A 14,320-nucleotide genomic window follows, 5' to 3' on the forward strand; every position below is an offset into this window, starting at 1 on the left:
ACAGTGATTTGGTTTATTATTACTTTTTAGATGGCAAGATATCTAAAAGACAAAGATGAACAGAAAAACTAAAGGGATTTTCTGAACTGAGTCCTGTCCTTTGGTGTTAAAAGCAACACTGTATAGAATCACTTTGTCTTGAGCTCCAGCTTTAAAGCAGGAAAATCTTTTTGTCTCCACTTAATTTGGCTGGAGACACATTATAGACTGTCCTCAGAATTAGGAATCTGTACATTTCTCTAGAAATGTATCTGTTATTAATTTCTAAACACTTTTCTGGAACTAACATCATCTTTTAGTTAAAAAAAAAAACAAAAAACATTTCCTCCCTGTTGCTCATAAAAATCTGAAAAATCACAGTGCAGCCAGTGTTGATTGTTAAGAAATTACATACAGGAACAGGAATTATATCAAGTGAACAGAAATTATACCTATTCATTGATCAGGATGTATACTATACTTATAACTTTTATATCTTTTCTTTCATCTTATGTCATTTTGTTTTGCCATACCTCATCTCCTTTTTCCTGTTCTCACAGACATATGCTATCTGTTCTCTGAACCTGTTCCAATCTAAATTCACTTCTAGAAAATGGGCTGAGAGAATCACACACATTATTCCTAAAAAGGTGCTTTAGGGCCTTGCATAATGGCACTAGTGTCTCCCTGGCTTTAGCAGGAATCTCTCACCAGAAGGCCCAGGGGCCTGCATGCACCTTTCCAAGGCCACATTGCCAGGGCAACTCTGAATGCTCCTGGATCTCCCTTTCACTCATTCTCAATCCAGACACTTAAGCACTGCTGTTTTTCTACTTAGTTTCATCTCATTTTTACAACTCATCCTCAATACCATTGTTCTCTTTCTGTCTAATATTTTGATCCTCCTCATATTTGAACACAATAAATAATGGATAAAGACAGTTCATACTGCAAAATTCAGCAGAATGCAGGTTAGGGGTTGTATCACATTTGAAATAAACCATACATGGTTATATCGGCAAATATCTAGTATATTCAAGAACAATATTAAGAATTGAGTAAGTTATTAGTTAATTTTTAAAAACCCAACTGTATAAATATGAATTGATTTGTCTTCTCTTTTGAAAGTTTAGAGTTTGTGCATTTATCTTAGTCCATCTGCTTTATACTGTTCCTTAGGCAAACACTGGGTTATTTCAGTGTGAAGGAAGTCTCTGCATGACACAGGCCTGGGAAATATTCTCTTTTCATCCTTGACCTTGCACCTGGAGAGAGCTGGAGAAAGGAGAAGTATAGATTCAGTGCAGCAGTTGAATACACCTAAACCTGCTCTGGAGATTGGAACTATGATTCAGTCATACTTGCACAGAGATTCTGGGTTACAGAACACCATAAAACTTAGACCATTCATATTCCCATAGACTTATGTAACATGTATAACAATAAGCAACCTAGAAAAGCAAGTTAATTTATTTCCTATTACATGCTGGCAATCTAGATGGCATTCACAAGCAGGAGAACATAGCTAAAGGCTGCCTCTTCTGCCAATAAATGTTTCTCATGTTCTCTTGTTCTGATCACTCGAACTAGCAGAAATAAAATCACCTATCAAAAATAATTGTCATAATGTATCTTTATGGGAATAACCTTATATTGCCTATATATGAAATACACCTCAGCCTAACGCAATGTGTAGGCAGAATTAAAATAACATAAAACTCTTATGGAGCCTTATTCCATTTGAATTGAACAAATTACTTTCTACTACAGTTAAAAATGGCTTAGCTTTTAGGAAGTTTAGTGAAAAATTAACCCCCCCCCACCTTAAGCAAGCACTGCAGGCTATGCTTATGGAAAATATCCTCAGGTTAATCAGCTATACATGCTGACAAACTTGTTCTTTTCTGGTTGCCTAGCTGTCTACCAACCTCCTCTGGCTCCCCGCCACGACCTCTGTGAAAGAGCTGCTACAGCAGTAGCAAGTATGTTCTCAGAAAACATTATTAGCTGTGCTGTAGCTTTTCTAGTTATTGAACAGCAACTTGTTGTACTTTAGTTATTGTGACAGTATTTTAAATAAAAGTGCTGGGTTTCATCTTTTAAATAGACATGAGAAAAATCAAGGTCAAGAAAGCTAACCAGACAAAACAGGTCAGTGTTACATGTTACACTGTAGCAACAATCTACATTTCAAAATGGTAGGTCTGAAGCTGTCATATATATATAATGTCATAAATATATATATTTAACACATGTAATGATAGACTTGAAGAATAACAATATCAATGAATAAAAAAGTTACACATCTTCCAAAATTTATTTGTCATGAAGTATAGAAACTGAACTAAATTTCACTACTTCAGGATGTTTTATTAATTTTATTTATTAAATAAATATTTATTTAATATTTACTAAAGACTGCTTAGTTTTAGGAGGGGGACTGCTGTGGATGTTCTCCAAGTTTAACAGCTCCTCCCCAGATCAGCCACTGGGCTCTCACATATGTACTTAAAAGGCAGCTGGGCACCAAAACAATACAGGGCTTCAGGAAGTGCTATGCTACACATATACCAGCATTTTACTTATAAAAAGTCAGGTAGGTATTTTCTTATTGGATGACATCTCCTTCAGGAAGATTGGTGAGCATGAGCCAAGTAGATATCCACATAAAGCACTGACATAATTTGTATGTGCCATCCTAACACACCATGGGAAGAGTCAGTATTAATTGAAAATAATAATAGGGGAGCCAGGAATGTACCAATTAAAATAACCTGGCTGTCTGTACTAAATTCCAGATATTCCTAAGGTCTTTAAGGAAATTTAACTGTATTTACTTACTAGAACGCAATCAAAACCAAAAAAGTACTTTTAGACTTAATTCTCTCAGAAGTGAAACAACTGCACAAACTACAGATTTTCTTATTTTCTTATCTTATATGCACTAAGCAACACAGTAGTTTTGAAAAAAAATTGATAGTTTTCATCCATCTTCTCAAGCCAGTTTGAAGCATGTTCAATTTTGTTTTGTTTACATATATTAAAACTCCTACAATATACATTTAAGATTTTAGATTTTTAAGTATATTCTCTTTTCCCTATAAAAACAATATAATTCACTGTACCAGTTGCTCTAGTTGGCCTGCAGCTTATATAAGTTACTTAACACAAACTCCCCAAACACAAAAATCAGGCTGATCAAGATATGCATGTTCTCAGTCTTGCTTTATGAGGTGGAGCCATACACCTGCAAGAACACTGATGCATAAAGACTGCTCTCTCTTTTCTCCCTCCTCCCCAAATATTTGCATTGACTGGCAAAACCCACATGTAAGCAAAACAATTGAAGTATCAGAGACAGTATGATGCAACAGAGAAACCCCATGTCTGGACCCAAATCTGCCCTTTGACAGAATCTCAGTCTTTGACCTCTTGAAGAGCAGCAGCAGCAGAGCAGGACTGCCAGGACATGGCCAGCCCTGACACACCACAGGGCTGCAGCAAGGATCTGCTGGTCTGAGCTGCAGCACAAACTCAGCAAAGTAGCTCATGCCTATTCCTTAATGTTGTTATGTACCAGATAAAGAATTAAAGAAAAAAAGAAAATTAAAAATAGAAATAAAAACTGTATAAAAGTTATTAAGTCATCCATCAGGATCCAAAAAGCAATTGTTGCTGAGTTGCATTACATATTTGCCAGTTGTTCATTGACCTGTTGGGAGTAAACTATTGACCTGAAGGCAGATTTTAGAGGGCAAGTACATACTTTGTTCTTATCACTTACAGTAAAAAGAGTGGGTTTTCCATGCACTTGCCTGTGCTTCCCTCCTCTCAGTAAAGACAAGGCTTCCTGGTCAGAACCATGCTGATCAGGGTGGGAGGTCAGTCACGCTGCAAATAAGAACTGACGTTTCAAAGCCAGAGCAAGATTTTTGTTGTTAAGAAAATGTGCTCTAACAACAGATTTGCAGATCACAGTAAGGAAAGAACATGTTTCTTTCTTGCTTTTTTTAACTGGTGAAGTTCTTGAGCTCCATGGTGGCTGACTAATGGCTAAAGGGGAATTTAATTACATTGAATTCAAAAATTGTCAGGAAACTTACAGGAAGGAATAAAGATTCCCATTCATACCTGCAAATAAAACAAGATTAACTTATTTACTCCACTCATGGTTATTGCTGAGTTTAAAATTCAAGAAGTCATACCTTTGCTGAGTTATAGACCAAGCAAAGAGAATAAGAAGAGCGTTTCAACAAACCCTGTGCCAATGAGCTCGAACACAAGGCCAGATGCTACCTGGGCTGGGGAAAGAAAAATGTTTTCCTCTAATTTACAGAGCAGCTATAGAACTGTTGCTGCAGGCAATGATCAGTAAATAATAGGAGAGAGGACACCTCAATTTCCAGTATGTTTTTGGTCCATCTTCCCCAGTCTTGAAAAGGAGAGCAATATAGTCTAATGCTTTAGGCCAAAAAAAAACAAACTGCTGAAGAGCTCTTGAAAAGATCTAGATATCCCCATAACTTGAAAGTACAATTCTATATCCAAAGTAAAACCAAACTTATCCTTTGTTGAGTAAACTGGAAGGGCACAAATTGCTTTTCTTCAAGTAAGTTGTCCGATATCAAAAATGAGAGCTAGAAAAGATACAAATTACATATACAGTGGGCAATACAGGAACAGAAAAGCTGGCACCTAAGACAGGATTCGTGCAAGAAATGAAAGAACTTATTGTGCCACAGCACTGGTTCTCAGGCTGCAGCCTGCTCACTCTTGCGGCAAGGACACTCCGCTGCACAGACTGCCCACCAAGGGGGAGGCTGCTTCCTACTGACACATTTCCACAGCCACATGGAATCAGCAGAGGCTTTACTGACCAATTAAAATAAAACTTAATTGTTGTCTTTGGCAACATTTGTTGCTAAATCATGTCATTTTTTTATTGAAACCTATAGCATACCAATTCAGTATAGAGAAAATAAAACACCATAGGTTTGATCCTCACCTGAAACAGAAAATGAAAAATTTCTGAGAAAGGAAATACTGTGACTGAGTCAAAAATGAACCCTAACTTAATAGATGATTCAGTCACCTCCAGGGGGTACCTCTCAGGGCTGCGATTCCTCAGCTTTTAAAGGTTCAGAACACAGAGTGAAAGTGAATAAGGCTGTTATCAGTCAAATAACTAATATGTTATCTGACATCAATTCAGTAACAGAGCAAATCAATCCTCTTCAACAGGGTCTCTTTGAGAAAAATATGATTTACTCAAAAAAGAGAACTTGCGTCTTCACAGCTGCAAACCCACTTCCAACCACAAAGACAGTTCCTCATTTTCAGTTACCACAAGCGGTTTTGCAGTGAGCAGACTGGTGTTTTCTACAGGCCTAACCAAAAAGGGTACTGAGGGTAAAGCAGCCTGCTTCACTTTTGTTCATTCCCAGTCTGCCCTGTTGACATACCCCTCCTGTGTGGTCACAGTAATCATACGCTCTCACTCCTGATCTACCTCAGCCATGCTCTTCTGGTCACTGCAGTGAGGTTTGCTCTTGTCCCAGACCATTCCACTTGTCACTGCAAATAACATGAGATGGAAGAGATGGTAGGAATTTATTTTTTTTTCCCCATGGAAAGGCATATTCTCTGTTACCCTTGCTTCTTCTTTGGTGTAATCAACTATCTCTTCATTTTATGGAAAACCAGAAAACCAAACCGTGACCTAAAACCAGGACTGTGACAAGAACAAGACTTGGGAAATGCAGTGATGATACTAAAAAAATAATAAATCCTTGGATAACTATTTTTTTTTCACTTATATAGTTCAATTATTAATAAAATATTTAAGGTATGATTCATAGCACTAGAAAAATGAACTTTAGGTAGAAAGTTTTCCTCACATTCTTATTCCATTTTCAATTGTAGAATGTTACTTCTGAAACTGTGTGAATATTTAAACTGTGAAACTCAAAGTATGAACTGTTACTGTAGAGGTTCACAATTAAAGGCAAAATTCAATTTTCTGTCAAAGGTAACTCTGATAAGGATAATAAAATCTATTTATTAAATAAGTATTTATAATATAGATCTTTAAAATCACGACACTTACTTATTTTGATACACATTATGCATTTTCCAATGTATTTCAGTACCTTTAGCTGGCATCCTGAAATGGAAAAAATATGAAAGAGCAGCTTCCCAAGAAGCTCATAAACATCAGCAATGGGTAACACAATTTGAATCCTAAGGATTGCAGTGAGAAATTCAGAACACAGCCTCCAATAAACAGCAATTTCCCTAAGTCAACAAGAGCACTCCTACATCCTCAAAATACAGACAGGTAACTCTACTTGGTGGCTTTCCTTGAGAGAACTTTGCTTCAAATTGGATGTTTTATGCAGAAACAGCAGGTTTTTGCTGAAATTACTGCAAACATATAGAAGGCAAAAATATTTTTTCAGTGGATCCCTTGGATGTATTGACAGATATTGGTATTTCCCCTTCCCTTCAGGACTCACTGCTTAGCCATGGTGTAAAAACAGAAACAGCTTTTGAATAATTAATGAAACACAGGCACTGAAAATAGCCCTCTTTTCTTCCCTTTCCTGCCTCCCCTTATTAAAAAAGCAAACAAAATCCTAACAATAGAGCCTGAAGGTTAAAAGGCCCTTAAGAATAACCACCAGCCAGCTGGTCTGAAAAGAGCAGTATGAAGCAAAATGCATTGCCAGTAACATCCAGGCAGTATGGCGAGATCTACACAGGAACAAACATCAAAAGTTTTTAAAAAGAAAAAATAATCAAGGAATACAAGTGATTAGAAGATGAGGACAATACCAGCACATAGCCATTGGACATGTACTATATTTCTTGTTATTTACACCACCCACAAGGGAGGCATGTAAATTTCCCCAAGATGGCTTCAGGATACAATAATTGTTTGGTCTACAAAATTAAAAAAAAAAACAAAACCAAAAACATACAAACAAACCTCAAAAAATAAAACCCACAAAAAATCCCACAAAATGCCATCTTGTAAAGTGCTTCCAAGTGTTTTATCTTTTTACATATGTCTGCAAGGAAAGAAATGCTGCCAGTATTCTATAGTTTAAGTATTTCCCATTCCACTAAAATACACACATACTTACAAAGAAAGTGTGTACTTTACAGAAAGTGTGTAAAACTGAAGAACCTAGGATTGCTGAGAAGGACTTTGGAAGCACTTGGTTCCTACTGGTTTTCCTTTACAGTAAGACTCAAGTCACTTCTGAGAGATCTGCATATTGAGGAGTCTTGTATATGCATGCATTTAAAACTATTTTTATGGTGTAAAATCAGGATTTTCTTCCGTATTCTCCCTTCCTTACACTTCCTTACACAGTTACAAGCTCTTAAGTAGAGGCAGAAGGGCCTGTAAGTAGAGCAGAATGGGTTGCCATCTTGTCCCCACCCGATATTTTGGAAGATACTAAGTCAGTACAGCATCATATAAACACTTGTGTTCCCAGGTTTTTCTCCTGTCTTCCCTGGTTCATTTCCTCTTGTACATCTTCAGTTCTTTACAATGTACAGTAAATGATAGTGCGGGACCGTCCACCTTTCACCTAGCACCTTCCACACAATTCATTTATCACTGGATGAGACACACTCTTCACCTAAAACCACAGTAAACTAGCAAGGTGCTTACTTTGATATCTCTTTTTCACCTTTGCACGTGAGAAACATGAACATTTCTTTTGTGCAGCTGAAGGCTGAGTATAAGCGCCAGTGCTTTGGGTCTTTGGTTTTAGAAATGTCTTCAACCTTCATCGCAGCTGGTTGCTGTCACATGGAAAGAAGCAGGCGGAAGAGAAATCTGGCTGACAAAGGCTGTTGATTGTATACGCGATTTCTCCTCAGCAGCTGGCCCCCGGAGAGTGAAATACCTACTCTTCACCTCAGACTGTGGCAGGCAGCGTTCGGCCGGGGGCGGGTGACACCCCCGCCCGGCCTCCCCGCTGGTTGCGCACAGTGACACCCCGGCTGGGCGAACTGCGCGGGCAACAAGCTTCCCTTCTGACACAAAACGAGAAAAGACTTTTGGGTTGCAAATTACACCGGGTTCCACTGACAGCTGAAGGGCTTCCAGCACACGCTGGTTCCCGCATCCCCGCGGGCGGCCCGGATACTCGCGCTCATGCGATGTTGTCCGGGCCCCTTCGCGCTCCGGGCGATTCCCCCACGAACCCGGGCTCCCCATGACCTGAGTCCGGAGCACCGGGCGGCACTGCCCCTCACGGCGCCCCGGAGGTTCCCACGGCTGCGGAACAGCAGCCGCGTCCCTACGGCGGCGACCGCTCCTTCTTTTCGTCTTCTTCTTGTCTTTCTTCTCTGATCACCCTCCTCCTCCCGCCCCCGCCGCCCCCCCGTGCCCAGCACAGCCCGGCCCAGCAGGTACCGAGGGGGCGGGCACGGAAGGCGACGCCCTCTCCTTCCCCCCGCACGGCGCATGGTCGCGGCGGGCGCGCGCTCGCCGGGCTCCCCCTTGGCTGCCGCGCGCCGTGGTCTCGCCCGCCCCCGCTGCCATGTTGGATCGCGCGGCCGCCGGGGCCGGGCCGGAGTTGGAAGTTTAGGGGCGGGAGCGATCGGGATCGGCCCCGGCGCGGAGCGGCTCCGGCGGGGCTGTACCGCTGCCCGGCACCCCGTTTCACGGCTGCCCACCTCCCCGGCACCCTCCCCGCCGCCCCTCTTCTCCTCCCTCCTTGCCCGGCCCCGTGAGGGAGGCTCCGCGATGCGGCTGCTGTGAGGCCCCGGCGGCGGCGGAGGAAGGGGAGGAAGGGGCCGCGGGCGCCATCGGTCGCAGGGCGGCGAGGACAGCGCCGGGCCGGCCCCGGCCATGAGCGGCGCCCCGCAGCAGCAGCCCCCGCGGCGGGTCACCAACGTGGGCTCGCTGCTGCTCACCCCGCAGGAGAACGAGAGCCTCTTCGGCTTCCTCGGCAAGAAATGCGTGGTAAGTCCCGACCGGGGGGCGAGGGGACTGGGGCACCCCCAGCCGCCCCACTAGGGCGCGGCGTGTCCGGGCCCGGGGCGGGCGGGGGCGTGTGAGGACAGCCCGGCCGGGCTCTGGGAAGTTGAGGCTGCGGAAGTTTCATCCCGCTCCACTGCCCCGTCCCGGCGTCGGGAGGGGGGCGGCCCTCGCAGGCCTCGCTGCCCACCCGGCTCCCCCGTAGCGCCGGGCGGGGAGCGATGAACGGCGGCGGCAGCGGCCCCTCGGCCGGCCCGGTCCGGCGGGGCTGCCGGCCCTGAGCGCAGGGCCCGGCCTCGCTCCCTTCGAATCCGGGCACGCCGGGTGGCTCCGAAACCGCCTCGGGCACCGGTGTGGGCGCCGTCTTTCTGCGCCTCGCTGTCCACCGGCATATTGGAGCTCCCGGGGGCCGGCGGGGCTCCTCCTGCCCTGCAGCCGACTCCTACGCTGCAGGGGGAACTGGCTGCAAAGAAGCAGCCGCGGGGCTTGGGGGGGGCTAAAAGTTCCATTGCTCGACAAGGCTGGGACGGACCCCAGGTGCACCAGCGGTACAACAAAGCAGTGTTGGACGAAGTTGTGGGAAGGCTCATATCAGTGCTAGGCCTGCCTTGGTTTAGTCTGTACTTTCTTAGCCTAAACAGTAGTTTCGTGTACTCAAATACTGCATATTTTCCTATTTCTATATCAGTAAGTTCGATTTCAGAATACCTTCTTGCATGTAATATAAAACTACTAAAACTACTTAGCTGCATTAAAGAACTGTTTGAAAGCTTCAAAAGATAACCACTTCCATTGAAAAAGAAGCTGCTTTTAAAAAAAAATCATATTTTTTAAATCAATGACTATTCAGGTGCATTGTGTCCGGTACCTAAAATACTGTTGGGCACTTGCTGTAGAGCTATGGAGGGTTTTCATGAGCTTAAAACTGTGACTTAAAGCAGGATATCCGTGTAGTCATTCTGATTCCACATAACTTTGGACTTTGAAATGGTATTGTTGATCAAACTGACTGTTGCAAGGAAAACGTAAGATGCAGCAACTGAACAGGAAGTAGAGAATATTTATGTTGGAGTGGGTTAGATAAGATGCTGTCACAGTAACTAAGTTGTGTGTCTGAAGGTATATGTTTTGAAAAGTATAGATTTGTAGAAATGCCTCAGTTACTTTGAGGCAGCATTTCATATCTCAGCAGCTTCTTTGCTGAGAAAGAAAAAAAAACAATGTCAACTTTAAATATAAAAAAAATAGTGCATATATTCATGTCTAAATTGATTTCCAGTTTTTGCTTTTCTATAACTTGATATTTTTCTTGTCAGGCGAATGCATTTTTGATTTCTATACTCAGCTGTAAAACTCACCTAGTTAAGCTCCCAACTTTTCTGCATAAATAGTCTATTGAAAGCAGACTGGAGGTAAATATCTTCACTGTATCTGGGTGTCATGGGATTGATGGCTTGCTTGAAATTACACATTCTTCTGATTTACAGTGAATATTGGATGACTTTCCAATTGAGGTTCTTATAATTCTGGTCTGTTGTTTACCCTTTTCCCCAGCCCTTTATGCTCTCTTAGTTAATCATAGGCTTATTTTAGTACAGTTGAGGTTTTCTGTTCAATATTGAGGACTTGAGCATTGAAGGTCTAGAGGTATTTAACAAGGCTTTTTTGGCTTACTGCGTAGCATTAGCCAGAAATTGAGAAACAAGTGAACAGATAAAATATTCTGTCCCTTGGAGGGCATTGTCTTAAGGAGAAGTGGAATGAGTACCTGGAGATGGTAACAGCCTCAGCTGTCTAACTTGAAACCACAGTACCTGTTTGAGCCCAGTAGGACTCTTGGGACTCTTGACCTTCTAGCTTGACTCAACATTAACTCAAAAAGGCTGATAAATGCCTTTTTGCTGTAATGCTTATGATACTTGATCTCATAATATCCATATTTGAATTATTCATTAGTGAAGTTTCAGACTGTAAGTGCTGCTTTTTAAGAAAGGAAAGTTTTGTGAGTTCTGTAGGGTGCTGAATGCTTGGTCTTGCAATCACCTGAAATATCTGGGCTGCCTTGCTGCTGCAGGTGGTGTTTCTGTCACTCTGGGGCATGGAGAGGCTACTGTATGTGATGTGTATCAGCCACATTGACATAATTTTGGGTTTTGTTTGATTAGACCTCGTGTTTAGATCACTACTGCAATGAACACCAGAGGAAAATTGAGATATTAAACTATGCTCCTAGATACTCTTTGTAGTAATAATTTATAGAGTTCTTAATGGATGCCATCATGCTGGTATCAGGCCTGAAGGGCTTAGTTAAGAAAGTGGTGCTCTGAATCTGATTTGTTTCAGTCTTTCCTTTGTTTCTGACTGGTAACAAGGCAGTTATTTTGAAATAACATTGAGGATTCAACTATCTGAATTTGTTCTATGGAAAAGCAAAGGAATTTATCAAGTAGTATAACTTCAATTGAGTACTCACAGTCTGTGAACTTGGAAATGGACATAGTTCCAATGGCATCTTAAGTAATGAAGCCTGATGAAAAATTTCCTGTGAGTGGGGGAAATGGTAAAGAGCCATCACTCTGTGTGTTGCTGAGATTGATACCATTTTGCAGACTACTACCGGAACTTTGAGAAACTTACTACTAACCAAATGTACATACAGAGGGTAATTGACCTTTTTTTCCCTACTCTTTTTTTCCCCTTCCACTTGCTGAGCTGTAAAATGTTTATCTGAATCTATAAGCAATTAAAATACCTTTGCCCATGACACATCAGACTTTCAAAGCCAAGCCACTGGCTAATAGTCAAAGCTGTAGCTATAGTTAATTTGGCTGAAATATGAATCCAACTATAGCACTACTTACAGAATGTATCCAGGGTAAAGCCCTTTAGGACTTCCATTGTTTAGTCATGTAACTAATTTTCATTCAGGCTTGTGACCTTTGTTATCTAGGCCAGGTGTAAAATTTGCTATCTGTAAAAAGCTTTCAATAACTTCTTAATAATACCATAAAAATAAAATTTATGTGCACTTATACTAAGAGGAGCTATGAGATTAGTTTTATGCATATTAATGATTTTTTTGTGTGTGTGATTATGCCCAACTTAGATGTTTTTGTGGAAGTTCTGGTTAGTTATAGATCATTACTTTAAATAACAGTGAGTTTTGTAAGAAAAAGTAAATGCTAGGTGTCCCTTTTATAATCTGTAATAAAGAAGTAGCTTTTATGATTTGCATGATTAATATTGGTCAGATATGTCAGTAATGCAAAACTAGTTTATTCTGTAGAAGTAATTTTGAGAGGCCTTAGGAAACAAAAAAACCCCATGATAAATATGTATTTTGTAGCATTAGAAGTAGATAAAAATGGAGTATAGATATTTTATGCTGCTTAGAAGTAGGACTCAACACTTGGATAAGTTTTAATGAATAAGGCTAGGAGTATGTTGTTTTTAGTAAGATCTTGCCATGGTTCATATGGTAAACAGGAAGGTTGCAGAAAGAGAAGTGTCACAGCAGTAAGCTAACTAAGAAGACTGTTTTGGCTGCTTTTAAAAGTGCATGTGACCAGAATAAGTTTGTATATCAGAGCCAAAGAACAAATTGCAGTAATAGTTGAGATTAAACAAAATAGAAACTTGAATAGCAGTTATAGCTCTTAATTGATAAGAATTAAATGTTTTATCTGGAAGGGACTTGTAAGATTACTTGTGCTCATGAAAACAGAATGAACTAAGATTTGAAGGTAGACTACAGGTCTAAGTAATGGGCAACTTCATGTGCCTGAGAAGTGATAGGACTCCTCAGTTTGAGTTCAGGCTGCAGTCTGTACATCCAGAAAACATCGACGTTGCAGTTTAAAAAGGACTTATCACCTGTACAAGTAGGGAGAACTGAATCATTAGTTCAGTGGTGGTTCTCTCATCTTTGCATTTATTTTTAAATGAGATGTAGAGGGAGAAGATATAGTGTAAAGGATGGGGTCTTTTTGAACAGGAGAGTATTGAGAATTACGCCTGGATTTCTTTTGAGATTCACCCTCTTCTACAAAAGACATGTAACATCTTTAGACACCTCACTAGTATCCACTAGAGTTCCCTGAACAATTTATCCATGATAATCTTCCATTCTAGAGGGAATGACAGTGGGGTTTTGACAGCTCCTTTAAACCAAACCTGTGCTTATAAAACTGATTTTCACAGTAATGGATTATATCAGACTCTGTAGAGCAAGTGGTACAACCATCATCCTTATCATAATGTGTTTATTGTGCTCGTTTTCCTCACAGCTTGCTGTTGAAGTCTTTACAGCATAGTTCACTGTTTTAGCTTATTTACCCATGGATGATAAATGTTTTGAGACTGCTTGGGAACAGTCTAGAAGGCACTGTATCTCATAGTATGTATTTGAGACAAAACATCAATTCACAAAGTGTGGGATGTTATTAAGGAGTAAAAGACAGAAATGTAGGTGTTAAAATCCCATAATTTCAATAAACCTCACTGTCAGCTATCTGAATCTCCTATTAATCTGATTTTAGGATAGAAACTCAGTTATCAGAAGTTTTTATCTTTGCTTTAGTGACTGAAGTTACATATCTCCTGGCTGTTCTTGTACCTCATGTGGTAGACAAATTGTGTCTTGATATGAGGAGTGAGTCCTGGTACAAGTTTCAGTCACTGTGTGTCTGTTGTGAAGCATTATGTATTGCTGAATGAAAGGTGATCTACTAAGATAGACCTGGAACCTGGACCTCACTCTGCTAAGGCTTCAGCATTATTACATTCTCTTCTGAGCATCTTTGTAGATATATTTTGTCTGTTTTGGAGGCAGTCAGGTGCTGAAAGTCTCTCAGCATCTCTGTGGTGAATCAGATGGTTAATTATGCTACTCATGCTCCTGATAAGTGCTCTGGAATCCTATGGTATACATAACACAACAGGATGAAAACAATTTGTAGTCACAAGCTGTTGTGTTGTAACTTACTGGTTTTTCACACCTAAGACTCATATTAAGTAATTTAGAAGAGGGCAAAATTTTAATGTAGGATTCAGATGAACAGTCAAGTTTTGACTGCAAGCTTTTCACCAAGATGTCTAGATACCCCTTTCTAAGGAGAATTCCCAAGGAAGAGGTCGGCTCGTGTTAGAAGATAAAAGATTGAGTTTGCTATTTCATGTGAATTTGTAAATTTAAAGACTACTTTCTTCTTCCTTTAATGGAAAAATGATGTGATTTCTTGGCACTATCTGCTTGTAAATACTGTTTTTATTTTTTTATAACTCGAATGTTTTTTCTCTCTGATTATTTCTTCTGGAGTTCTGAAAGTTTTAGTACTGGCT

General features: G+C 40.9%; 1 protein-coding gene and 1 long non-coding RNA gene across 4 annotated transcripts in view; one reads left to right on the forward strand and one right to left on the reverse strand.

The window, feature by feature from the left end:
• Positions 1 to 992: 992 nt before the first annotated feature.
• Positions 993 to 8,326, reverse strand: LOC107205235. 2 transcript variants are annotated; one of them, XR_001521895.1, is made up of 3 exons: positions 7,125 to 8,326; positions 6,086 to 6,142; positions 993 to 5,553 (listed from the first exon to the last, which is right to left on the reverse strand). It is a non-coding gene; the product is annotated as an uncharacterized LOC107205235 (long non-coding RNA). The 2 variants fall into 2 exon arrangements; XR_001521894.1 differs by having other exon boundaries at positions 6,086 to 8,326.
• Positions 8,327 to 8,494: 168 nt separating this feature from the next.
• WASL (WASP like actin nucleation promoting factor) overlaps positions 8,495 to 14,320 on the forward strand; it is a 56,749-nt gene continuing 50,923 nt past the window's right edge. For both annotated transcript variants that reach the window (XM_033514428.1, XM_015628044.2), the window contains exon 1: positions 8,495 to 8,965. In XM_033514428.1, coding sequence (XP_033370319.1) covers positions 8,852 to 8,965 — 114 coding nt within the window. In that variant the 5' untranslated portion in view covers positions 8,495 to 8,851. The remainder of the gene's footprint in view (positions 8,966 to 14,320) is intronic.

This window comes from Parus major, chromosome 1A (assembly GCF_001522545.3).
Source record: "Parus major isolate Abel chromosome 1A, Parus_major1.1, whole genome shotgun sequence".
Taxonomy (NCBI): Eukaryota; Metazoa; Chordata; class Aves; order Passeriformes; family Paridae; genus Parus; species Parus major.